The 27,085-nt window shown below is 30.3% G+C and overlaps 3 protein-coding genes across 5 annotated transcripts; 1 reads left to right on the top strand and 2 right to left on the bottom strand.

The window, feature by feature from the left end:
* The first annotated feature begins 1,087 nt into the window (after positions 1–1,087).
* On the top strand, positions 1,088–12,434 carry LOC130897899 (pyruvate kinase-like). Of its 3 annotated transcripts, none has more exons than XM_057806848.1 (8): positions 1,088–1,435; positions 5,962–6,091; positions 8,179–8,402; positions 8,463–8,706; positions 8,767–8,970; positions 9,034–9,410; positions 9,464–9,686; positions 11,846–12,434. In XM_057806848.1, exons 1-8 carry the CDS (start codon positions 1,409–1,411, stop codon positions 12,052–12,054), a joined length of 1,638 nt encoding a protein of 545 aa, XP_057662831.1. In that variant the 5' UTR covers positions 1,088–1,408; the 3' UTR covers positions 12,055–12,434. The 3 variants fall into 3 exon arrangements, with proteins under 3 accessions (XP_057662831.1, XP_057662832.1, XP_057662830.1); XM_057806849.1 differs by lacking the exon at positions 1,088–1,435 and adding an exon at positions 1,837–2,121; XM_057806847.1 differs by lacking the exon at positions 1,088–1,435 and adding an exon at positions 5,403–5,902.
* Positions 12,435–14,616: 2,182 nt separating this feature from the next.
* LOC130897900 (protein disulfide-isomerase A5-like) lies at positions 14,617–18,165 on the bottom strand. The gene is made up of 4 exons (XM_057806850.1): positions 18,078–18,165; positions 17,824–18,022; positions 17,522–17,724; positions 14,617–14,736 (listed from the first exon to the last, which is right to left on the bottom strand). The coding sequence occupies exons 2-4, from the start codon at positions 17,933–17,935 to the stop codon at positions 14,689–14,691; spliced, it is 363 nt and encodes a 120-aa protein (XP_057662833.1). The 5' UTR covers positions 17,936–18,022; positions 18,078–18,165; the 3' UTR covers positions 14,617–14,688.
* A 2,245-nt stretch (positions 18,166–20,410) lies between these two features.
* On the bottom strand, positions 20,411–24,270 carry LOC130897898 (protein disulfide-isomerase A5-like). The gene is made up of 8 exons (XM_057806845.1): positions 23,879–24,270; positions 23,562–23,788; positions 22,372–22,576; positions 21,968–22,188; positions 21,638–21,911; positions 21,282–21,582; positions 21,021–21,223; positions 20,411–20,965 (listed from the first exon to the last, which is right to left on the bottom strand). Exons 1-8 carry the CDS (start codon positions 23,909–23,911, stop codon positions 20,531–20,533), a joined length of 1,899 nt encoding a protein of 632 aa, XP_057662828.1. The 5' UTR covers positions 23,912–24,270; the 3' UTR covers positions 20,411–20,530.
* Positions 24,271–27,085: the final 2,815 nt, after the last annotated feature.

The raw sequence follows: 27,085 nt of genomic DNA, 5'->3' as shown, positions 1-27,085 counted from the left end.
TATTAAAGTGATAAAATTTTTGGTTAACATAAATAAATACCATTGCATCCATTTTATTTTATTTAATATATATACTAGTGTCATCTACGTTGCGATGGCGAAACAGTTAATCTCTACACCTTCGATAAGTACACGTTCTACACTATTAACAAAGTTGAGTTAAAATCTGAAGCCATTTTTCATCCACTTAAAAAGTTTAACAAGTTATCATTTACAGAAAAGAAAGATTTGTGAATAAAACATAAGTTCAAATATTTAATTTCCATTTCCTGCAATGAAGCAGTAAAATTAATATTTAACACTTTTGAATAAGTTTGTACCAATTTAATTTTTTCAAGATGCATAGTAGTGTTCTCTCTGTTATAATAGTGAAACAATTCTGTACTAGTTCGATAAATACACTGTAGTTCAACAGAGTTGAATTTACAACAGAAGACATTTTTTATCCATTTAAAATGCTTTACAAATTATTATATATTGGTGAAAATACTTATGAACAAAGAATAAGTTCATTTTTTAATTTTATCTTCATATACTGAAGTAATAAAATCAATATTCAACACATTTTAATACATTTCTATTAATTTACTTTCCCGAAAATGCACACTTGCGACATCTTTTTTATAATAGCGAAACAATGAATCTGTACACCTTCTATAAAGACACGATCTACATTACGATTCGAATGATTCAAATTTACATCGAGACTTACAAAGAGATTATTATAAATAGGAAAGTATAAGCATAAGTTTATTTATTGAATTTTCATTTCATACACTGTAGTAGTGAATTTAATATCCAACATCTTTACATAAGAATTAATATACCTTCTTCAAGATGCACTATTGTGACATCTTTGATTTCAACAGTAAATCTCTACACCTTTTGACAGATCCAAATTTACGTCGCAGACATTTTTTATCCATTTAAAAATGTCAACAAATTCTGAGGTTCATGTATCGTAATCATATGAAGATTTCATTTTTACATAATTATAATTTTTAAAACGAGAAACTAGAGCTCTTGAATCAACAATATTATAAATGTTATATATTTTATTTTCTTGTTTAAAAAATCTTCAACTACCACGTTTTGCTCCGTCAATGTATTCTTTATAAATATCGTTATGGAATAACTTGTTATGGGTATAGTTCAAATTATAGTTTAATCTTTTGACTGTACCGTAGTTTGTTCAAAATATTTTATCTGTGATAATCATAACATTACTATCTGTATTAGAAGTGAAGCATATCATCAATAAACAAAAAAAGAAATTCCACTTCAGATAAGCGATTTAACCTCTAGTTCAATCTTCCGATAAAGTCAAACCGGTCGTGTAGTTCAATAAAAAGTATTGAAAGTGGTGTGTGGGTCTACAGAAGAAACACTTAAACATCTCAAAATTCAAATGAAAGCGATGATTAGAACTGCCTCAGTGAGTTTTATTTTCTACTTTGAATTCTATACCGACATGCTTTAGGATTTTTTTATTATAAATGCAAAATATTTGTAGTAGTAATAACAATTAATTATCAAAAATAAATTTCAGATATCAATAACTCCGGCAACATTGTATTCACGTTGAATTTATCTCTATAATGATTTACCAATTTCTTATTAATTAATGATTTACCTATATATAGACAACCGGAAATTAAATCTTTAAGAGTATATCCGTTTTACAAATTAGTGCTGGACAAACCCATGCGTAATTTAGTCTAAATATAGTTAATACTTATCTCAAGGCATCTCATGATAATAAAATTATTAATTATATACGTCAGCGTTTGACAAAAGGTAAACGCTAAAAAATGCTTCGGTCAACAAAAAATAATCATAGTACTGCGCGATAAGCTATTCTCTCTTTATCTTACTCACAGTTTTAGAGCGCAGATTAAACGAAATGCGTATCCCATCACTATAAATGCTATATAAGGAAACGTCGTTGAATTGTTCGATTGTTGATTCCGATCATCATTTTGGCATTGTGGTTGACCTTTTCCTGTTAAATACTTACGTCTTTCATAATTTGCAATTTTTTTATACTAAATTGTGTGCCGGTTGTCACGTGCGAATTTAATAGTAATTCCATTCTAACCAGTATTTTTAATCCGAAATAAGGTAAACATTTTAAATAATTTATAATTATATTTCAAATACGCCTATCATTATCTTTATAGTTTGCAAATATTTCTCATGGGTATGATTCGATGTATTAATAGCTGTTTAATATTACATTTTAGATTTTCATTTACATGTTACATAAGAGCTTTATCCCTTTATCCACCATTTTTATAATGTCAATGCTGTATGACTATTAATTTTTATAATAAAACCGGCTAATCTTATTTTTGACATAACTATTCACCAATTTAATATAATATACCCTTATCATTACATCCCCTGTTAATATCGGTATAAAAACAGTTTTAAAATTTACGTGAAGAAATAGGTACCTACTATAGAAAGAATCGTTCCACAATGGGAAGCTTAGTGTTAATCAACTAGCAAATCATTTTGTATTATCAAATCTGGGTAATTATCAAGTTTTCAAATGAAATACTAAATCGTCGGCGTTTTTTATATTCGGTATTGTACAATCAGTACACATTTATTTTTATTGCGAACTAGAATAAATAAAAGTGGTTTTGAATACAGTAAATGAATGATATGTTGCAATTTATACCTTTTTTTATACCTGGTATAGTTTAAACAGAATTATTTCTCCCAAGTTATTTTAACTAAAAATATTAATGTAAATATTGAGGTACTAATATAATTACAAGGACCTTTTTGTGTACATTTTTTATTATATTAATATATTTGTGAAGTACAGAAACTATATGGATGATTTCAGTTTTAAAAATTAAGTGAATTGTTTAATATTTGTAGTAACATTTATCTTTGACTCTGAAAATGTTAACTTACTTATCGAAACAGTGTAATTGTGAGTAATAATTTAGTGATAGTAAACAGTGTGTTATGTAATATTTTACTATAATAAACACCACATTTCTCATCAATTTGCTAAGCCCTACACTTGGAAAAAGACTCTAAGTTGTTTTAATATGATTTTTTAGATATTACTAATAGGTACTGACAGTACTAATACTACACACTTACAACTTTCCTTTGTTCTACAAATGCGAGATTTTGTTTACATCAACAAAGTTCATGAGAAAATTGAACCTCAGTATTTTCAGAAAGGACTGTGATTTTTATTTTATGCATTTCTGTTTTAGAATTCTTTTCATTTTTAAATGATTGAATTGATGCTTTATAATGAAACAACTAGTCCTCATAAATCAGTTTGTTGCAATGTCGAAATATTGTTTAATATGATAAATTTTATGTTGTTTGACATGATATCATAGGTACCAGAATCTATGGTTAACACTTTCTTCTTCTGGGTGGCTGCAAACTTTCGAGAGTTGAAGTAAACATGAAAAAAATTAAACAGATATAATTAATTATAATTGCGAGATTTTACAGGAATCAATCAGCTGAGCTTCATCTGCGCATGCTTATGATCTAGACATATTGCATGTTATCTTGTTCAATGTTATCATTGAGATTGAGAAAGTTGTTTATCCGGAAAATTAAATTACATTCGGCTCGTACTTTTTTTGATGAATCATTTCGAAAAATGTGAAGTGTAAACAAAAAGATCATGAGTAATATGAATGATAACCAATACACTGCAAGCTGATATGATGAGTTTTAGTTATTTATTGATGCAATTACTCCAAACACATTAAATGATTAACAATATTTTAATTTATTGCTGTTATATATTATATAATTGATAATAACGGCAAAGTAGTCTATGGTTTGTATATTTTCAGCAGATAAAATTTTTTTATGCTTCTAAATGCTCTTGATTTTAGGTCTACTCTGATTTAAAATTAGTTTCTTTTATAATTTTGTAAAGATATATGAAAATGTGACGTTTCGACTCAAAATATATTTTGATAAGGGCTGAAAGTAGTCAAATTTTCATCCGTCTTTAAAAAATTATAAAAGAAGCTAATTTCAAATCAGAATAGACTTGAAATCAAGCACATTTAGAAGCATAAATATATCAAAAGGTTCAAGAAATTAAAGAAATATGAGGTTTTTTTTATTATTAGCAATTAATTTTTAAGTCATTTATACCGATTTTCTTCATCAGGAATTAAGTTTATGCAAACATACTTTGTTAATTAATATCATTTTTAATTGTTACTTCACATCAAAATTATTTCTAATCAATGTGATGTATTATTTTTCAAAAATTTGACAGTTCATCTGTCTAATAGAAGTTTTATGTACATATTTAATATAGAATGTGCCGAAAAAAATAATTTTTAATTAAACTGGTAATAAAACTAGTTGGATAATCTGACTTGTCAATGTAAGTAATGAATTCATTCATCCATATTAATTTCCTACTTCATCAGATAAAAAGGAAACGGTTGTTTTATAGGAAGCAAAGTAGGATAATTTCTCAAAATTGATAACAATGCTCTCATATTTTTAAAACAAATCAAAATCTTTTAACCATCGTGGTTGGTTTTAGATGTTTATTCTTTTCTATGTAACTGTATGTAGCTATAGCTATAGGCACTTAGCTTTTCAAACTGTATCCAATCGTGGATTGCTTATCTATAATCCCGTGCTGATGTAACTGAACTGAAACCAGGTCTTTATCATTTTGTTAGGCCTTTGAGTATTTTTAACCAACTGATTAACTAATTATTTGTCAGTTACTTCGGAAAAAAATTGGCACATCACTGATTATCTTCGATACACTGTCTATTTGTCTCTACATAATAACTTTATCTATGAATGAAGATAAGTAGGATTATTCCTGAGATTTCTCGTTGGGAATACATGTTTGATGGTCATCTGAAAGATTAGGGTATCTTTCATTTACACTTGTGTACGTTTGGGTACTTAGAGTATATTCGAAAACTTTCTATATAAATTATGACCAACTTTGTAAGTTTTATAAAACTGTAATTTGCTTTGTACATCCACCAAACGTTGTATAAAAAACAAATAAAATAGCTTACGTAAATCTCTACGAAACTCATTAGAAATTTCCAATGTACAGAATGCCAAACATAAGGTGACGATCCATATACTTTTCTCAAAACTTCAATAACAAAAGTTCTTTGTATTTAAAGGATTTTTTAAATTATTGACTTATGAATTATACAGAGTGTCCCAATTCTTCAGTATCGACATCAACTTTGGAATTTTGAATGGAACACCCTATATTTTATTGCGTTTTTTTCAAAGTTGATGTCGATACTGAAGAATTGGGACATCCTGTATAATGCAAAAGTCAATAATCTGAAAATTCCTTTAAATCAAAGAACTTTTTATAACTCTTACAGGTTTTGAGAAAAGTTTATGGGTCACCTGTACACTTCACAATGACGATCAGGTTAAATGGTTTGTGAAAAAAAATAATTTAAGTGACTTATGCGGAATGTCATATTAGAATTGAGTTTCCAATGTGAAAGATTATAAAATTACGTTTACCAAAGTGAAAAATTGAATAATCATTCACTTATTACATAAATAAATTTTTGTCAACGATTTTGGTTCGGCTGATTTATTTTTAGCAAAGACCTAACCTTACATAAAAGCTACAACGTAATATTTCTAAGGTTGCTTCAATCAATAACTGAAAAATTTAGTGCATGAAATGCAGACGAAATCTTTATCCACGTAAATTTTTCATTTAATGTTTGTGATTAGTAGGAAATTAATAGAAACGAGAGTAAGTTTGTACAAGGGCAAATCAAGTTCACGAAAGTTTCTCAATTTATTTAACAGATCCTGTAATAAGATTAGAAATATGGTGTTTATTACAAAATATGATAAGGATGTGTTGAAAAACGTCAATCCCTCGGTAACATTTCTTATTTTGAAAAAAAAAATAACCTGTTAATTTTTTTTTTAAATTTGCAGATGGGCGATAACGTACTACCATTCCAACTGCAAGCTTTGGATAAACAGACCCATCTAGATCATTTATGTGCTCTTGATATTAATTCCAGAGCATCCTTTATTCGTTTATCAGGAATAATATGTACAATTGGTAAGTGAATTTGATTACTGTCATTTCAAATATAGCCAGAATGATGTATGTAATTCAAATTAATTTTTTAAAGCCTTAGATATAAAGAATCAGTAGGTCAAATTCCTTTTTTTTGTTGAAATAAAAATTATTTTATAGAATCTGGGTGAATTGGAAAATATTATACCATAATTAAAACTTGGCAACTTATTTAATAAAACAAAAATTTCTTATAGGTTAAACTATTATTTGTAGATATTATAAAATTCAAATAAAGTAGAGCGTGACCAGGGGCGCAACAACGGAGGGTGTCTTGACATCCCCTAAACATAAGTGGACACCTCCTTCTAGAGTCTCCACCCTAACTTATATAATTCAGGGTGCTTTTTCTGTAATGTCACAAATCTGTTTAGGGATGATGAAACCCGGAAGTGAAAGCACTGACTTCAATGTATTGTTTAGATAATTGGTAGAAAAATTTTTCAAGAACACTGGTGTAAAGAATTTACACAGATTATTAAGAAATCAGGAATGGATGTAGTATGTAAATTTTTTTCAGAATCTCACTATGAAATTAACTAATCCAGAAATGTATTTTATAAAAAAGGTTCTAATAACAAATCGATTAAAGCGAAGAAAATTTGAAAAATTTCACATTTAAAATTGAAAAAACGATAAAAGCACACAAATCAATAATTTTAAACCTATTTCAAGTTGATTCTTAATCAGTTACCTTTTAAAAAGGACCTATACTAAAAAATTAGGTTTCCAATCAAAAAATTGTGTGAAACTATGTTATTTCAAATACTTCACTGCAAAATTTGAGAAAAATTGTGAAAATACTCCAAAATAGATCATTAAAAAAATTTTTTCCAATAATCCATAAAATATCGTTCAAAAGGACCTAAACCAAAAAGATAAGAGTCCAAATAAAAAATATTTTAAAAAACGAATAAAATTTTAAAAATTTCATTGTAAGATTTGGAAAAGAAGTGAAAATACCCAAAAATAGATCATTAAACAACAATTTTTTCCAATAATCCATAAAATATCGTTCAAAAGGACCTAAACCAAAAAGATAAGAGTCCAAATAAAAAAAAATTAACAAAACTGGGAAAATTTCAAAAACTTTACTGAAAAATCTGAGAAAAATATAATATTAAAATACTCCCAAAAGACAATTTTTAACCATCATCCATATCCATAAAAGATCATTCAAAAACATAGAATCTAAATCAAAGAAATTGAATAAAACGATGAAAATATTAAAAATTCCACTGCAAAATTTGAAAAAATAGTGAAAATTGATGATTGAAGACCCATTTTCAGCTAATTATCAATAAAAGACACAAAAGGACACAAACAAAGCTTTAGAGAAATTTCGTGAAAACATAAAACGCAAAGATTATAGAAATGCAATTAGTACTAAACCACATTTAGATAGTACTCAACCGATCAAAATTTTTTAGTCATTATAAAGAATTTGCTGGACACCCCTTCGAGAGTTAGATTGCTGCGCCCCTAAGTATGAATGTTAATTATCATAACCAGTTTTTGTTATTTTGCATAAATTGGTTCACTTACCTAACTTGTTGATTGCATTTGATTGTGAGAAACCCATTCCGTTCATTTGACTGGTTGGATAGCTTACTTTCAGTTTGATACCGTAGATGTATACGGCATTTGTGTTAAAACATATCAACAAAAAGAGAACGGTCTTGTGGGCAGCCCATATCGAAGCCCAGTTTGTATGAAAAAGGGTTAGAATTAAACATGAAGCTTAGTCGAGAACCAACCAAGTTCTGGTTGGCTAAAAAATTTTAAATTACAAGATGTGATACGTCAAATTCAGTTCTCAAGCTCCATAAAAAAATAAATAAAAATTTTTATTATTCAAACCACCTCTGACAACATTAGATCGAATAATCGACGTTCTACTGTGAAGGTATTGGTGATTTTGGTTAGGTTTCACTGTTGACTAAAATGTCAAATTTTGTGCTCATATTTTCCAATAGTGAATTTTCCTCTCCTTTGAGGAAAGGGTTAAGCAATTGTTTGTATAAAATAATGCCTCACATTTTATTTATGAATAATTTGATTTAACCTAGGACCTGCATCAAGAGATCCAGACGTGCTGGTGGAGATGATGGAAGCAGGTATGAACGTGGCGCGTCTCAATTTCTCTCATGGTTCTCACGAATACCACGCCGAAACAATCGTCAATATCCGTACCGCCGTTGATATGTACAGCAAGAAAATTGGTATGCCTTATCCGTTAGCCATAGCCCTTGATACCAAAGGACCCGAAATCCGTACAGGTCTTCTCGAAGGGGTAGATAATTTCAAATATGTTTTTAGAATATGTGCATTACGATTTTTATTTACTTTCTAGGGGGGTTCTGCTGAAGTTGAACTAGTTAAAGGTCAAACCATTAAATTGACCACCGATAAGGCATACGAATCAAAAGGCACTAAAGACTGCGTATATATTGATTACGATAATATTCAGAAAGTTGTAAAACCAGGAAATCGCATTTACGTCGACGATGGTTTGATGTCTTTGGTTGTAGAAAGTGTCCAAGGCTCTTTCCTCACCTGTACCGTTGAAAATGGCGGTATTCTTGGAAGTCGTAAAGGTAACTATTATACAAAAACATTATCACCCTTGTTTAATAGCTCTTATTATATTATTTTAGGTTGCAATCTTCCTGGTGTTCCCGTCGATTTACCTGCCGTGTCTGAAAAGGATAAATCCGATTTGAAATTTGGCGTCGAACAAAAAGTCGATATAATTTTTGCTTCGTTCATACGTAACGGTGCTGCCTTGGCTGAAATCAGGAGCATCCTTGGAGAAGAAGGAAAAAAAATTTTAATTATTTCCAAAATTGAAAACCAACAAGGTATGTTTCAACTTTCCTCTCTTCAGGATACCATCTTCTAATACACAATTGGTTTTTTTTTAGGTGTGGATAATTTGGACGAAATCATAGATGCTTCAGATGGTATTATGGCGGCCCGTGGTGATCTTGGTATAGAAATTCCCACTGAAAAAGTATTCATAGCACAAAAAGCGATGATCGCTCGTTGCAACAAAGTAGGTAAACCGGTCATTTGTGCTACCCAAATGTTGGAATCTATGACCAAAAAACCGAGACCGACTCGTGCCGAAAGTTCAGATGTAGCTAATGCCGTTATCGATGGAGCCGATTGCGTGATGTTATCAGGTGAAACGGCTAAAGGAGATTACCCATTAGATTGCGTTAGAACTATGGCTAACATTTGCAAAGAAGCCGAAGCTGCCATGTGGAGTAAGGAATTCTTCCACGATTTAACAGAGATAGTAAGAAATAATAAATCTAAATCTATACAATATTTGATCGTTACTTTTTCCAGTTGCCAGTTCCGCTTGATATAGCACAAACAATTGCAGTTTCCGCAGTAGAATCTTCCAATAAGACTTTGGCTGCTGCTATAATTGTTATTACCACGTCCGGTAAATCTGCTCATTTGGTCGCTAAATTTAAACCAAGATGTCCCATTATTGCAGTAACACGGAACGCTCAAGTTGCTAGACAAGCCCAACTCTATAGGGCCATTTTACCGTTGGTATATGAAGGTATGTTGAATAACTGCCAGCAGAAAGTTTCCGGACAAGATGAAAATTTATTAAAAGTAAAATAAAACAAGTTTTATTTTAAAAATATTAAAAATAACATTCTACGATTAAAACCATAAACTATTTTATTTTCATTTTATACTGCTACACTTTCTAGCTCTAACCGCTACTAATTTTTTAACTACACATAACATTCTTTTTATAAGTTTTATAAATTTCTTAAAAGAAATAGCTGTTCAAGTATATTTATCTATATTTGTTTCAGTGGAAAAAAATTAACTGCAAAAAGTGCAAAAATCTGATGTTATTTAAATAGGAAATGTATTATGATTTAGGCACGGGTTAATGTGATTATTAAGGGACTGGTTTGGGTCTGATATATTTTTTTTAGGTCATAACCTATAAATTTCAGTAGCGTTTGCAAAACAAAATCCAATTTAGAAAATAACGGACACCCTAATATATGTACGAGGGCCGTTTTTTTTTCAACCTCCGATAGGGTATAAATAAAAGACAAATTCATATAAAACAATAATTTTATTACCAAATGATTGGTACACTTACGGTTATTTTTCGACCTAATCACTGAAGATATTGAGATATTTTCTGTGGACAAGGCTTTTCAATACTCTCTTCAAATAAAGTTGCCGCTAATGAACAGACCTTGAAACTTCTGGAAATACCGTAGACAAAGCAGTAATGGTGAATCTGCGGTTTTCTTTAACCATTCTGTTTACTCGTTGAACCAGGTCATCTGAAACAACAGATTTGCATCCTTGGCCCCCTTCATCATGCACATCATTACGGCCATCTTTAAACTTTTGATACCATTTAGGCTCAACACCATAACTCATAAAGTTTTCCCCATACATACGACTCATTCTCTGATGGATTTCTGCAACACTTTGGTCTGTAGAAAACGAATCACGCTTGGCGGTAGTATCAATAATGGCGGACATCTTTACGTGGCTGTAGCACAACGCCGTCTGACGCTTGAATGCCAACAATGGCGGAGTGTGTAGTGCGAGAGCTTCGCAGTCGCCTACAACCTATATCTATCTCTACCTATACCTATTCTTTTTCATGTTTTGCTAGAGCTGTGGCATTTTTTTGTGATATTTGTGACTTTTTATTCTATTTTCCAGGTCTTGGCTTGTTTGGCCAATATAAGTAGCTTCACACTTATTATACAAGGAATTTCATAAACAATATTGCTCTTTTTTGCTTTTGGTGTTATATTTATATATTATAAAAAAGTGTTTTGATAATAAGTTATTGGGTTTGTTGTAAATTTTCAAATCATATTTCATGAATAAATGTTGGAATTGTTCTAATAGACCATTTATGAAACGAAGAGACATAAATTGTTGATTATTATTTTTATTATTATTCTTTGAGGAAACATTTATTACAAACTTAAAAAAACTTGAAAAATCAAAAGCAGTTATCCCTTTAGAACAATTTCCCTTCACAAGCAAATTTATTTTTGTTCTTTTCCTTATGAATAATATGTGATTCCCTCAGATTTACACTATTTCTTCATTACATAAAGTACTTTTTACATAATGTTGCACAGGATACCGGTAAATTTGCTCCTGGTGGTCAAGAGTTGTGAAGGTAATGAGGTAGATCTTACCTGGGTTGACATTTAATTTCATCATCATCTACCATTAGTATTGATTAGATTGCATCCATTGTCTGGGTAACAGTTAATTGCAAATATAAATAACTGAAACATAGACAAATCAAACACTAGTTATGTAAAAATAATTATCACTTAGAATAATTTCCCTTTTTCAAAAGTAAATTTCTTTTTCTTTTCCATATGCATAATATATAATTCCCCAGTGTGTTTAATCTACTAAATATATGCTTGTTAGGGTTGGTTAATTTGTTTAGTAGTACATTTACCAATAGGCTTCATAGTATCGATTACATCACATCCGTTCCCTGGAATAAATTTTCACAAAAAAATAACTGTAAACATAGACAAATCCATTGAAAATACCTATACTTTGTTATGTTAAAAGATGATAGGGTTCCCAATATGTTTTATTTGTAGTTTTTTAATTGAAGAAATTTGCTATAATTCTATTTATACCAACACCCTATAAACGCATGATATATTCGATGTTTATTAAGGTTTAAATTATTTTCAGCTGATCGTCTTGAAGATTGGTTAAAAGATGTAGACGCCAGAGTACAATACGGTATCAAATTCGGTAAAGCCCAAGGATTTATTAGAACCGGTGATCCAGTTGTGGTTATAACAGGATGGAAACAAGGATCCGGTTTTACAAATACTCTTAGAATCATCTATGCAGCAGATGAAGTACAGGCTGTATGTCTTGGAACATGTTCCAAGTAAATTATCAAAGTAACATAAAAAAACAACACATACTACTCCAGTTGCCATTAATCTTGATCAACATGTTATAAAAATATATGTATTTTTTAAATTTAGTCATTGACTACAGTATTTTTTAAAATTTTAAAGCGTAAATTATTTATTCATTCACAAATTATGGACCTTGTTATTTTCTATTGGATCTGGTACACATTTGGCATTATTTAGTATGTTGATGAATTTTATTTGGAAATTGTGTAGATCAGAATATTCTAGATGATTATTTATTTGCGTGAACGTTTATTTGTATGAAATAGATGTATTATAAATGTTGTAAAATACATAAGTGAACTTTTAAAGTTATACAGAATTGATGTAGTATTAAATTGCTGAGAGATCGACTCGACTTTTTTATTAAAACAAAATTTTAACATAAAATATAGCCTACAATGGATTTAATAATATTTTGGATCATGTTACAACCAAAGGACACAACTGGGATTGTATAAATCTTCGAGTCATTGCTCAATGTACAAACATATCAACGGCGGAAGAAGTAAAAACGTTAGTGAAAGATGAATTAGTGCAAAGTGAAGTAGAGGCTGGTTTTTAACATAAAATAATTAAAATGGCGAATCCAGTCTTTTTGCTTTTATATAGTATTTCCTGATATCTTAGTCTCTAGTTTTTATTTCCATTTTTTTAACCAATCTATTTTGCCAATAAAAATGATCCCAGTTACATTTTCTACTGATTCGAAAATTCTTTTCCCGGTAGGTCTTCTGTTATGTATTGCTGTGTATGAATAAATAATTCTTCGTAGTATTTGTTCCTCAAATTCATCAACGGATCCTTTGGAAGTTGAGGGTTCATAGGAGCATTTTTTGACTCGTTAGAAGTTATTTTGAAATATGTCAGCTCATATTGTACTACTTGTACAACTTGCAAAAAATAAAGGATTCTTAATCAGTAAAGATAATGTAAATTTATCTGAATTCTGCAATATTATTTGCGTTTTTATAGAAGTCTCTAATGGAACATTTGACAGCAAATCTCGATTCACAGCTAAAAACGTGATAAGTAAATGGACCCAATTTAAGAACTTGTTTATGTCTTTTGGTTTTGATCAGTTGCTCTGATCTAAATACTAGCAAAGTAAAACCACTGATTATGTTTTAGCTTGCAGCTAACACTGCTACAGCAAGTTTATTACAAAAGTATGCAAAAACAAAAACCTATGCAAGTGCAATTGCGATAACTAATCTTAAGATAGATTGATGTCTTTAAGAGGAAAAGAACGCCAAAGAAAAAATTAACACCCTGTGGAAAATTGAAAGATGAGGCTGACTCTATTTCAACAGTTCAACGTTAAAAAATTATATAGTTTGATATGAGTATTGAAGAGAGATTTTGCGCAAACCAAGACGTTAATTTACTTTAATTCCCCAGCAGGAGACTCTTCCTTAGGAAGTGTATTTCAGCCTGTTAAAGTATTTAATTAACTGGTACTTAGAAGGGGTGAACAATCAATATTAAATTGGATGCCACCAACTTTTTAAAAAAGGTGGAAACACCTTATGAATTAAATTAATAATAAAAACTACTTATTTATGAAAATCCGGGATGGATGCACCATCACCTGAATTCCCAGTTGTTGGAGTTGTGTTGAATTTGTTTGGTTTAGTTGTACCGGGATAAACAGGAATATTTTCTATTCTATTCGTTCTGTTCGCCATAGAAAAAGAAATTTTATTGAATCTCGCACACTTTCATGGTATGTACAAGAATCAAAGAGAAAAGCACCAAAATTGTTGACTAGTTTCACATCTCCAGTACCATGTATATTTAGAGATCCTTTATTGATAAATGGAACATAAGTTCGATATTCTCCCTTTCGAATAGACTAATCAAATCTAGACTTCGACCCACATCATAACAGGGGTCGTCATAAACGTTAGTCATGACCACAATGATTGTAGTTATGATTGTGGATATGTAGATATGATTGTGGATACCCCAAAAGAGTATTTCAACGTTTAGCAGATTGTACCAAATTCAGCAACCTCATAGCGGCAGGTCCACTGAGAACTAAAGAGACGTGAAGATTGGGACCTGACCTGACCGAAAAAGTAGAAATTTAATTTATTTCCCTGAAAATAAACAGTGTTCCAAGTGTTTGATATGCCTTTTTTTGGTTCTGCATAAACTTACTCAATGTGGACTATTGTATATTGCATGTGAACGGGACCTAATATCCAGACTACTTTTTATTAACGTTAAGAGAGATTTGTTTCATAATTTAGACACAAACAAAATAATAGATGAAGTGGTTTAACAATGAGTTGCTCATAAAGAAGCTGTTACTCCAGTTAAGTACCTCCTGTTTTTTAATATAACATCGTGAACTGTTAGATATAAAGGATTTTTTGAAAATTATTAGTTTTATTTGACCCCGTTTGTCATTTTTATTACACAAATAATTTAGACTCCGGTAGGTAGTCCTGACCACACGGTAGAGGACCCTTAACAGATTTGTGCTGAGGGCCCCAACTGACTATGATTAACAGTGAAAAAAAATACACAAATAAATGATATATTTATTTTGATTATTGTACAAAAGATGTGATAATGATTCTTTTTCAATACCCAATAAAGTCACTCCTGATTAATACATTGTTGCACAAATGCTATGAGATTTTCAGCCTAAAAAACGTGGTTTCAGATTGATATGATAAGTTTGCTTTATAAAAATTACATCAATAGATTGAAAAATGTATCACGGCCATCAATAATAAACACGACAGATTTTTATTAGTTAAAATAGTATTTGCAGAAATAAAATTCATAGAGAATCAACTAACAAAAATTTTTTACTTGATTTTAAAATTATGCATTTCTAGTTTTGACGAGATATTAATGAAAATTAAGTATGGTCCCTTGATGTTCATCGGTCACATTATAACACAATTCAATAGAAAATTTTTTTGATAAATTTAGATTGTAAAATATAAGTATGATAAGATTTCATTATATTATATATTATAAACAATCACATGGATGATATTTAATATCAATTAACTATTCTTGCAAATTTTTTCATAATTTTGATCCACTCGAAGTATGTAAAATTGCTAACATTCTTTTAGATCGGCTTTTTTTCATATTCTCATTTTTGTTATACTTATAATAAAAAAGCATACACTCGTTAATAAATAGAGGTTAGAAGACCCACTTACGTTTACTTAATTATTCCAAGCAAAAGGTTTTAAATAAATCATAAAATTAAAACACTGGGTTAATTGTCTCTTATAATACAGAAAAACAAATACACAACAAAATTACCAAAATAAAAAAAGAACGAACTGAATTAATTCTACAATTAATATACCAATTGGCGTTAAATCCCAACTTTTTGTATTAAGTACTTTTAGTTAGTTGATTCTTATGGATATAATTCAATCAAAACATCTAAGAACTTTTCGGAAATTATGATCTTCGATTAGATAAATCAATTATCAGCTGATTGCGAATACTAACCCAGGAGATTATCAGTTTCCGAATGTCACGTTCAATTTACGGCGGAATTTTCAAATTTAGAACTTGATATTTAAAAACCTTAGATTTTTGTCACTTTTTTCGTGTTGTTTTTACACTAATACCAATAAACTATATATGTTGAATTATCAAAAAGTATAAAAACCGCAAGTCACAGTTACCTATAAATTCCACTGCCTCTGGAAATTAAAAATATTTAAGATTTAAAAAAACATAAATAAACAAAAAATCCCAACAGCTGATCGCATTTACACACTCTTATACTAGGATAAAAATTTTCATATAAGTATGACCTTATTACTGCGACCAGTTTCCGAACAGCGACGAACGTGATTCGGATTATTTTCCGAACTTTCATATCATGATTTAATTAACCCGATCATAGTTTTCGAAAAGACCTGTAGTCAGTATTAATGATGACGTCACATTGCCATTTTTAAATATACTAGGTTTCAAACAAAACAAACTTGGCTTGCAGGAGAATTATTATTAATAATGTAAGGTTAATTTAAAATTGGATAGTTTCGTATCATTCTATAGGGCTTTATAACAATAAATTATTCGTTTACTGCAAATCTCTTATCTCTATTTTGTATACTTTTTACTAAAATTGACTTGTTTGGAACCCAGATACTAATCTATACCAACTTCAACGTCATAATAATAAGGGATATATGTAAAGAAATATGCGATGTTGCCAAGCTTAGTACTACTTCAGAAACGATACGAAATAAATTCTTTTAAAATTTTTTTAAAAAGTTTGTATAATAATTTCTGTGGTTATTACTGTTATTAAAAAAGAAAAAGTTCACCATTTTATTACTTCAAATATTCATATTCAATTGACTTCTATGTTACGAAGAAGATTATTCCAAAAAAAGTTATAATGTTAATATACGAGGTGTGATAAAAAATAAGTTAATAAATGTTATAACAAAACTGTATAATTTGAACGTTTTCTAAACTAAGTACAAAGAAGCAAACCTGAAAAATGCGTCGTTCCACAAATCGTTTATACACAACTAGTCAAAAATGTAAGCCCACCCCATAATCCATTCATTAAATTTCAAAATAATCCACTATAACAAATTTCTTTTTCATATTTTCAATCGAAGGTGTGTGTTTTACAAAACAAAAATAATAGTGTCCGTTATTTGTATAACTTTAAACGATCTCGTGTTTATATTTTGTCGATGAGTGCGATGAGTTCAAACTTGATTTGTTTATTATTTTTCAACTGTTAATTATTTCTTCGGTGTTTATGATTGTAGTTTAGTCCCAGTTAGCCTCGTGAGACGCAAAAACGTGCTGTTATTCATACTTTTTGTGAAGTTGTTTTACGAATTGTTTTCGTCGTCGCAAATCAAACTTGTAAGCTTCAAAATGGGTGAAACCAAGAAACTATCGGTTGAAAGTCATGCATTAATCATAAGTCTTCATAATCTAGGCAAAAGTAATCGCACCATTGCCGCTGAATTAAAAATACCTCGACGTATCGTGGACTACAAATTGATAAAATATGCACCCACCACAAGCTCTGGCGATAGAAAACGTTTGGGCGGTCTCGCAAAAATGAAAATCGGACGCATAAAGAGTGAGAGATAGTTTTATGGATTGATAAGATTTGGTGTGTATCACGCAAACTATGGGGCGGGTAAAAATTGTTGACTGGTAGTATATTTGTGAGTATTTTATCGTTTAAAGTTTCCCTTTAAAGCCACATCCACCATATTCAGCTGATTTTCAACCATGCGACTATGTGCAAAGAAGAAATTGACATCGAATTCGACTACAACACAGCATTTCCGGACGAAAACTTTCTTTGAAAGAGATTAATTCGAACTTGATGTTACTTTGTTTTTAATAAAATAATTTTCATCACACCTCATATGTTGAAGAAAAAACATTAGTTCTATCTGAAGTATTTATTTACCGTTCTCTTGCCTGCGAAGGTTTCTTCTTTTCTAGTACTGTAGTTGAAGTATTTGATTATGGGATAAACTTCTACTTCATTTTCTCTGCAGAGGTCGACGCTTACAGTACAATCGATCAAGACAAAAGAAATAGATTTGTCTTCTTTAAGCATTACAGCAGCCTTTGTATACTCTGGTTTCGTTTTTTTGCAATGAGGGCAAACTGAAGCAAAAATTGTGTAAAAACTTGAATGAGTACGTAGGGGTACAACATATTGGAGAAATATTTTAACACAAATCAGTAAATGAAAAGGATACTTACAAGGCGACATGAACATGACGATAACATGAGTTTTCTTTTTTAAAAAATCGAGAAAATTAGCTTCATTCAAGGTTGGTATTGCAATTTCTTCATTGGTGCTACTACGTTGCATAATTTTTCGGGCGAATTGTTCAAGTATCCACAAAAATTTGTAGCTTTCCCAAAAACATCACATGATATGATTATTATATATTATGACCTAAAAATATATTTTAGATTGGTCTAATTCTTATGAAATCATATTTAAAATTTACATGCAAAGTGGTTTCATTATGTTGCACTGAAATTAAAGCGACATAAGCATGACACAAAAATAAATTTGACGTTACCTAATTGAGGGTGTAGGTACACAAAATCAAATCAAACAGTGTATTTATTTTACCTCTTTTATATAAAAAAGAACATAGTAATTATATTTCTTCCAAGTAAAACTTATAAAGTAATTATTATTATTGTGTTTATAATTAATTATTAAAATGAATATATTTTATACAAGACGCAGTAACCAATAAAAAAATTTATTTACGCTCGAGATAAATTGGCGCGCTTGGTTTGAAATTTTGACAAGATTTGAAGTGACAGTACAGCCACCGAATAAAATATAAATAATCAAAGTTTGAATAATATTTGTAATTACTCGTGTTTAAGGGGAAATTATATTCTTTAAGTTGGCAGCCATGCAGTTTTGTCAGATTTATTTTTTATTAAAATTGGAAATTATGTCAGAATATTTTGTTTGTAGTTTTAATTTACTTTCTTAAAGTTATTATTTTTTGAAGAATACTCATTTTATGCAAAAACTGAAAAAATTCCAACGTGGTAACGAAGTAAAACATTAATCATATATTGTGTTAACAGACTTATTGTAAGATCCGATGCCGTTATTCCAAACTTGACCATAACTTGTTATTTGTATTCCAATACTGTACACATTAATGTATATACGTAGTGCGGTCCAAGAGTTCTTAACCTAGTAGAACGTCATATTATTGCAGCGTTAAATATAAGGTTGGGTTTTGGTCAATTTTCCTGAAACTTGACACAATGATAGTTTGAAGCAAGCTGATTAAAAGTCTCAACAAGCGAAACGAAACCCCGTCAAAACTACCCCCGAAGTGTCCGAAAGTACCTCAGAAGAAAGGGAATTGGTTTGGACCAATTGTTCTGAAACTTAACACAATTTTAGTTCCAAGCAAGCTGATTAAAAGTTTCTCAGAGTCGTCAATGGGGTAGGTGAAGTTGCATAAGTAACTTCATAAACATTCATCATTTAATTAAGGTACGATGAAATTGTCCCGACAACTTAAGGCAAGATGAGATAGCCTCGGCCACTTAAGGAAAGGTGTGGGAGTCCAGTCAGCGTTCACAAAGAGATGACTTCTATTACCAGTATTTTTTCTAAATATATTTTCGTCACTATCGATTCGAGTCATCTGTTGTAGCTGCATTTGTCTACACAAGTAATATATGCTAAGCAATTGGCCATTTTTAGTACTCAACTGATTTATCAAAAATCTTAGCGAACGAATTTGTTCGTTTTCCACTCTTCCTGAGGAGTGTTTTGTCGTCTTGTCTTTTCAACTATATATATTTATGTGCGTAGAAGTAAATCACGCTTCTACGTTACTTCATCCCCTTACATGACTTAAATCAAAATATATTTTCCATAGTAAGATGTGGTTTTAGAGCTTCGTGCCCTTTAAATAACTTTTTTGCTAAGTTTAAAAAAAATTGCCACAGTACTCTTGGACACTTCAAAGATAGTTATAAAGGGGTTTGGAAGCTTTTAGGGTTTCAAGTCCATGGAGCCCTTATTCAACTTGCTTCAAATTATCATGATCAAGGTTCAGAAAAACTGGCCAAAACCCCTTCTCTTGTGGTACCCTTGGATTCTCCAGGGGTACTTTTGACGAAGTTGGAGGGTTTTGTGTCCATCAAGATTTTCAATCAGCTTCGAACTATCTTTATGCCGATTTTCAGGACAATTTGCCAAAACCCCTCCTCTTATGGTACCCTTGGATTCTTTAGGGGTAGTTTTGACGAGGTTGGGGAGATTTGAAGATTTGGGGTTTCGTGTCTAACAAGATCTACAATCAGCTTGTTTTGAAAACTATCATTGTGCCATGTTTCAGAACAATGGGCCAAAACCCCTCCTCTTATGGTACCATAACCCTTGGACTCTTCAGGGGAGGTTTTGAATAGGTTGGGGAACTTTAGTGTTTCGTTTCCTTCAAGATTTTCAATCTTCCATGGTACCCTTGAACTTTTCAGGGTTAGTTTTGGGGGTTGGAATTTCGAGTCCATGGAGACTGTTAATCAGCTTGTTTCAAACTATCATTGTGCAAAGTTTCAGAAAAACTGTCCAAAACCCCTACTTTTATGGTACCCAGAGGCAGTTTTGAGGGTTATGGGGTTTCGTGTCCGTTGAGCCTTTTAATTAACTCGCTTGATTATTTCAGAACAATTGACCAGAACCCAATTTCCATAAGAATTGAGTGGAGTCTTTTGTGGATAAAGTCTGTTTGAATGTTCTCATCTCATTTTTTAGCCCAAGTAATCTCAGTCAAGGTTTTGAAAAAAAAATACGTTTTATTTAAATATCTTTTATTAGTCACCGTTACGAATTGATCCAACCTTCGATTAATGAGCATTTATGGATATTTTGAGCTTGAGATGAAATTAAAAAAAATGGAAACATTTTCACTAATTACAATTCATCTCTCTTGGAATTGATATAACTGAGAATAAACCTTTTTATATCAGCTGCGTCTCTCTTTCCCGAATAGTCAGCCACAAATTTTCCATCTTTGAATAATTTCAAAGTGGGAAAACCTTCTATCTTGTATTCGTCAGCTGTTTTGGTGTTTTCTGTACAATCCACCATAGCCATGCAAGTTCCGTGCCCTTCGGAGTCTAATTGTTTGGCCACTGATAAATATTCCGGTTTAATTTTTTTACAATATCCACACCAAGGAGCGTAAAACATCACTAGAATCACTTTATGACTCTTAATCTTCTGCTTAAAATTGTTATCCGTTAAATGTAATACTGAAGTTTCTTGTTTCCAATCGATTGATTCGGAAGGTGGTGGAGTATTTACTATTTTATCAGGCTCTCTCATAAAAGCAATAAAATCTGGAGCCTAAAACAAATTTTTGTTATCAAAAACTTATTTCAGAGAATATTTATCAACTCACCGTTCTTCCACCTCTATAATCCTTTGTATCCTTATTGAAATAACTGAAATATTTAAACGTAGGATAACCCGTAACATCATTAGCACTGCATACTGTGGAATGTACTGTACAGTCAACTGCTGCGAATTCAACCTTAGGATCCTCTTTAAATTCCACAGCTGCTAATGTATATTCAGGTTTAGCCTTCTTACAGTGTCCACACCCTAAAAACAACGAAAAAAAAAACATTCCAGAGTAAGAACAATGAAAAATTCAACATACATGGAGCATAAAACATTATCAACACATGCTTCTTCTTCTTCAAAAACGGTTTAAATGTCTCTTCATTCAAATGTACTACTTCGCTTTCTTCATCAGCCCAAGGTTTTTCTGGCGGAGGTGGTGGAGGTGGTTCTTTAGGATCCTTCATGAATTCTATTATTTTATGTGCATCTCTAACATTAATATCAAACTTATGTTCACCATAAGAGAAGTAAATAACTGTCGGATATCCTTTTACTGAAAATCTTGAAGCTAACGTTGGTTCTTTAGTAGCATCAACTGCAGCTAACATCCCAGGAATCTATATAAAAATTATGTATATTAAGAGTATAAAAAATGTATTAAAAATTACTTACACCATCGGTTTTCATTTGTGTTGCGGCTGCTTCGTATTCAGGTTTCATTTTTTTACAATGTCCACACCACGGTGCGTAAAACATTACCAACACTGATGATTCCTCTTTAATAACCGGATCAAAACTATTAGTGGTCAAATGAACGACTTCATTATCCATTTCAGACCATTCAGGTTCTTTAAGTTTGACCGGAGGTGCTGTAGGGTTACGCATGAAGGAAACTATTGCAGTTTTCTTGTTTTCACCTTCATAAGGAAATTTCAAATGGCCATTTCTGAAAATAATTAAAATATTAATTATTATGGATTTATATAACTTAAATTTCCTTACTCGAAGAATAAAAGTGTGGGGAAACCAGTGATATTATATTGAGTTCTCACTGCAGCATTTTCTGGTCTGTTAACATCTATAGCTGCTAAAACTGCATCATCTTCTAATTCGCTAGCCGCATCAGCATATTCAGGTTTTAATGTCTTGCAAAATCCACACCATGGTGCATAAAACATCACCATCAAAGGTCTCAATTCTTTTTTTAGTAGTTTTGATAATGTCTGAAATGAAAATTTTACCATGATGGATCAATACGACACGGTGACTAATATTAGACATTTTCGAAATTGTCAAAAAGGACATAAACATCAAGTAATTGATATAAATTCATTTCTATGGTTTTAAATTTCAATTTTTTTAGATACTAAATGGGAATAGCACAAATCATTTTTTAATATACTTACATTTGAATCTGGAATATGCACAATATCAGTCGCTGTGGTATCTTCTTCCCAAGGAATGTCGCCAGTTGGATCTCTCATAAAGTTGGTCATAGAACTGACCGTTATTTTTCTATCATAATCTTTATGAAAATCGCCATCTTTATAATGCATTATGCTATAATCATCATTAGGAATTTTTAATTTTTTGCATAGTTTCTTTGCATCCCTAAAGAGAAACAAATGTTTAATCTAAATAGTCGATTCTTAAAAATATATTGCATGAATAATGATGTTTCTTGTTTGTAAGATCTTAATATAAAGCTAATAAACAATATCTATGGATCACCATTAATTTAGACAAAGTAGAATAATCCTTGAGGTGTTTTATAATATACAAAAAATTGTACTTCTATTTACCCACTACCCTTGACAGATCCCCCTTAGATTTTTTAAATAGCAATGGGGGTCATGCGATTCTTCATGGAAAGGGTTTGAAAAATAGAGCTCAAAAATGTATCACCCTTTGCTTTAATTCCAAATATTTTTTTGTTATTAACGATTTATTAGTGTGATTCACACTTTGTGAATAACAATAAGAAAAAATGTACGCTTTAATTTTGGATACTTGATACAACAAAAATATATTGAGACACTACAAAAGGTTAAAGAGGTAATGAAATAAAGGATCTACTTCTGCTAGGAAGTAAATGAAGATTTCAAGCATCTCCTGTAGTAGAAGTTTTCTCTAATTTGTCCAGTCCTTTCTATTTCAAAAAATTTATATAACATATTTTGAGAATTTTTATTATTTAGTTGTTTAATACAAAATTTAAAAATTATACACTTTGAGTTCTCTTTTTCAAACCCTTTCCAATGAATTGCATGACCTCCCTTGCTATTTAAAAATCTGATAGTGATAGCTGTGGAGGATAGGTAGTAAAAGGGGTGACAATTTAATTTTTTGTTTGCTACAAAGCACTTGATTTAAAATAAAAATTGATGGGTTCGGAAATCTTTCATCTTTGTCTAAAATAACGGAAAATACTTAATATCTGCACTGTATTATAATGTATGTAATAAAAATTTGCCGGAAAAAACCAACCGAAAAGTACGACTATTTTACTATGAATTCAATATCACGAACATTTAACTATTTTCTACTTTGAGGTATGAATGGGGGCACTAACGTATTAACTAAAACATGTACAAACCCTTTACAATCAATCAAAACCATAGTTCCTTCTCCTTTTATATTATCCGCAACTTCCTTAAATACCTTAATAACATTTTGGGATTGTTTATAATTATTATAGAAACATATTAAAATGTTAGTTTTTGTTCTTAGTAATTTTTTGAAATCTTTAATGTCAGCTATGTTTTCTATAACTAATTTTTTGTTGGATTTGGAGGAACATTGGGCTATTGCAATTACGAAAATCTGCAAAATACTTAGAATTTAATCTTATCTTTTTATATAGATATAAAAATCAATTTATCTTATCGTTTTATGTTGTAAATAACTACTTACAAATATACAAAATACAACAAACAATTTTTTCATGTCACTATATTTAAGCACATTTATAAATGTTCAATAATAAATTGTTTTTCTCTTCTTTTTAAAATTTTTTTAGAAACACACTTAAAAAGGCGGCCCATTCATTATTAAAACAAAACAAGTCTGGAAATAAATATGTGGCAACATTAACCGAAAACAGGTTATACAAATTTGACAATAACTTGTCAATGTTGGCTTATAGCTAGTTTTGTGCGTTGTTTCTTTTAAACAGTCTAAAGAAAATTAGTCATTTTCACTTTAACCATAATAACTTTGAAACAAAAGCTTCTATGTTGTTAACAAACTTTTTATTAACATTCATAACACGTTCACAAATATTATGAATAGTACCTATTTATATTAAAAGGCATGTCCATTGACAGTTAGACAATGCTTTAATAACAAACGAGCATAATTGAGCAATGTAACGAATTGTCAAAATCCATTTTGAAATGGCCACCGTGGGGTAAATAAATGTTTTTTCGTAAGTTTCTGTGTGGTTCGTGGAATTATTTGTTGAATTTAAGACCCAGTTTTATTGCGAAATAACTTTAAAGAATAGCTTAATAAAGAAATGCGGATATTCCTCCAGGAATTATCCGCATTTATATCCTTTGTGTTGTGTTTAGTGTAAGTAAGCGGTAAATATAATCCGAAAAGCAAGTATTTTGGAAACTGCTGGAAAATTAGCAAGACTCTGACTAAAGCTTTTTTCATTCACCTTAAATTTGTTCTTGCACCTTTCAGCTACAATTGGGTTATCACTTTCCAGCAATTAAAGTACTTACTGATGTTTGATAAATTTGAACGCAACAAAGGAAATTAATTTCCAAAAAAAAACTAAGTTCTCTAAATTTTGTTGAATATTCAGTTTTCGCTGTATTAGTTTCACAAGATCTAAAGACTATCTATGAAGCCCTCTTAACGCAATAAAACATAATTCGATTGCTTACCCCACGGCCGTTACTTTGACATAGATCAGCTGTTTTCTTGGTTTGCTTAAATCTAATCCACACCAAGTTTAATACTAGTTCCAAAATTTAATCACCAGAACATGTGCCTATACACTATATTTAATTTGAACACCACAAAAATTTTATGAAACATTTTTAATGATAATATTATCAGAAGGATCTTTGAATATTTTTAGATTTATAAATTGAAATAATAAACGGATGTACCGAAAATGTGTTTTACTACTTCATAATTTACGTTCAATAGAATCAAATATATAGAATTTTTTAGGAATATTCTTATATTTCACTTATATTGCAATTTAGAATATTTATGTAATTATTTTTCTTTATTTTTGAATTGTTAAAAAAACAATTTTAAAACAAAAAGTCTTGAAATTAATACTTAATCCGTCCCTTTTGTGTCAAACCTCTCATTTGTTTATTCGGGAAATATCTCCTGCATCCTGCCAATCTGTATCCTGATATAACCTCGTTCCATAAATTGACGCCGCCACCGTGTACCGCCAGGATCGAAGTGAAGTTAACTGCTACAAATACAGGACCGTTGTAAAGATATTCAAGTAGCTTATTTTAGTTTAATAATGAAGTTCCAAAGATTCTATTGATGATGGTAGATTTCATTGATCGTATGTAAGCACAAAATATTCATTTAATTAACTAACCTAATCTAACCTAAAGAAGGAAAGAATTTCACAATAGATCAAATAATCCAGGACGTTATTCAACGTTCCCTGGTGCTTTTGATGAAATTATGGCGCAGTATTGCCAAAATGATGAGATTTTCTTTAAAATTATGTTAAAATATTCTTTTTCATAAATTGAATATGTAATAACAACAATCATTGCCAGCAAGGAAGTAAAAAACATCTTGAAAAAATGTTTTCCATGAAGGAAATATTATGCAAAGTTATATAATATACCCATCTCTATAAACCTTAAATATTTTGAAAATATATTGAATCGAAATAAAATGATGAATCTATTAAACACGCATTTTTGCTATAACAAAACTATACTCTGTTTGTAAACTAGGAGGAATGATTTCAATTTAAGTTGGCAATTCTGTTTTCGCAGCTGGCTTTACAGATCACTTTTGACATATATTATAAATGACAATTCTATAAATTGTAAACCATTTTGTTCTATCTTGCGTTCTCGTTATTATTTTATTGAAATATAAAAACAGTTCTTGTCAAGACTAAAAGGAGCCCTGTAATTGTGGCTCCTTCACTCTTAATTATTTACATTTGATCAGAAACGACTCAGATATAATCATTGTTTTTAAATTTGTTTCACTAATAAGACTTTTCACAACTTCATGTGCAATTTGACAACTGTTATTATCCTTGTTACAAACGTAGTCAACGACCTTGAAATTTTTTATAGATTTAATTTTACAATTCGTTGTATTTTTTTTGACGCAAAACACAAATACAATTGATTGAAAATTAAAGAATTGTGCTATTATTATCAAATTATGTTAATAATATATTTTTATAACAAACTATACAAATTATGTTGATATCTAATAATTATGTATCATCTGGCAACATTGACGTTGTTCAATATCATTCAAGATATTGTCATTCCATTATGGCTGCCGCTAACTAAAACCAATTTTCTTTTTTGCTACTTACTTTCTACAGTTTTAATAAAAGAAAAATGAAAAAGAATATCAGCAACAATTCCGAAAAAACTATGGAGATGTCAATAAAATAGATGATTTTTTGGAGACGTCTAGTTCATCTTTTATCGGCTAGTAGCTACGAGAGTAATTGCTACATACAAATTGGAGAAAAAATGGCGATCATCATAAATTAGAATATTAGTTATTTTCTTATAATGAAACATTATAGAACATTAAAAAAACATTCTTGTAGATAATATAAGAGATAAGAATTTCCTACAATATATTTAAATCGTTTTTTTTGACTAGGTTTCATACTGTAACACAGTGACATCTGTGTGAGAAATCAACAATAATTTTTATACAACGGAATGCAACCAAAATAAGATTTACAAAAAAAGGTAAATTAAATGATAATTAAAATAAAACATGAAAATTTTAAATAATAAACATTGAAAGTACATATCTTATTTTCATCCTCCACATTTTGAAAGGGAGGCAGTGACATCTATGAGGAAAAATAATAGATATTTATGACATAAGCATTAGTGTGACGACATATTTTATGCTGCA

The sequence above is a fragment of the Diorhabda carinulata genome, chromosome 9 (assembly GCF_026250575.1).
Source record: "Diorhabda carinulata isolate Delta chromosome 9, icDioCari1.1, whole genome shotgun sequence".
NCBI classification, from domain to species: Eukaryota; Metazoa; Arthropoda; class Insecta; order Coleoptera; family Chrysomelidae; genus Diorhabda; species Diorhabda carinulata.
This window is presented reverse-complemented; position numbering and strand designations above follow the sequence as displayed.

Excerpts from the sequence above, each read along its gene's own strand:
- LOC130897899 (XM_057806847.1), top strand. The coding sequence starts at position 5,735 with ATGTTTGTGATTAGTAGGAAATTAATAGAAACGAGAGTAAGTTTGTAC. Across the intron at positions 8,971-9,033 it reads CAAAATTGAAAACCAACAAG|GTGTGGATAATTTGGACGAA; the intron begins GTATGTTTCAAC and ends GTTTTTTTTTAG. Across the intron at positions 9,687-11,845 it reads TTTACCGTTGGTATATGAAG|CTGATCGTCTTGAAGATTGG; the intron begins GTATGTTGAATA and ends AATTATTTTCAG.
- LOC130897900 (XM_057806850.1), bottom strand. The coding sequence starts at position 17,935 with ATGCAACGTAGTAGCACCAATGAAGAAATTGCAATACCAACCTTGAAT. Across the intron at positions 17,725-17,823 it reads CGTCATGTTCATGTCGCCTT|TTTGCCCTCATTGCAAAAAA; the intron begins GTAAGTATCCTT and ends TTTTTGCTTCAG. Across the intron at positions 14,737-17,521 it reads CCTTCGCAGGCAAGAGAACG|GCTGAAAATCTCATAGCATT; the intron begins GTAAATAAATAC and ends CACGTTTTTTAG.
- LOC130897898 (XM_057806845.1), bottom strand. The coding sequence starts at position 23,911 with ATGAAAAAATTGTTTGTTGTATTTTGTATATTT. Across the intron at positions 22,189-22,371 it reads TGCATATTCCAGATTCAAAT|ACATTATCAAAACTACTAAA; the intron begins GTAAGTATATTA and ends TTTTCATTTCAG. Across the intron at positions 21,224-21,281 it reads GATAATGTTTTATGCTCCAT|GGTGTGGACACTGTAAGAAG; the intron begins GTATGTTGAATT and ends CGTTGTTTTTAG.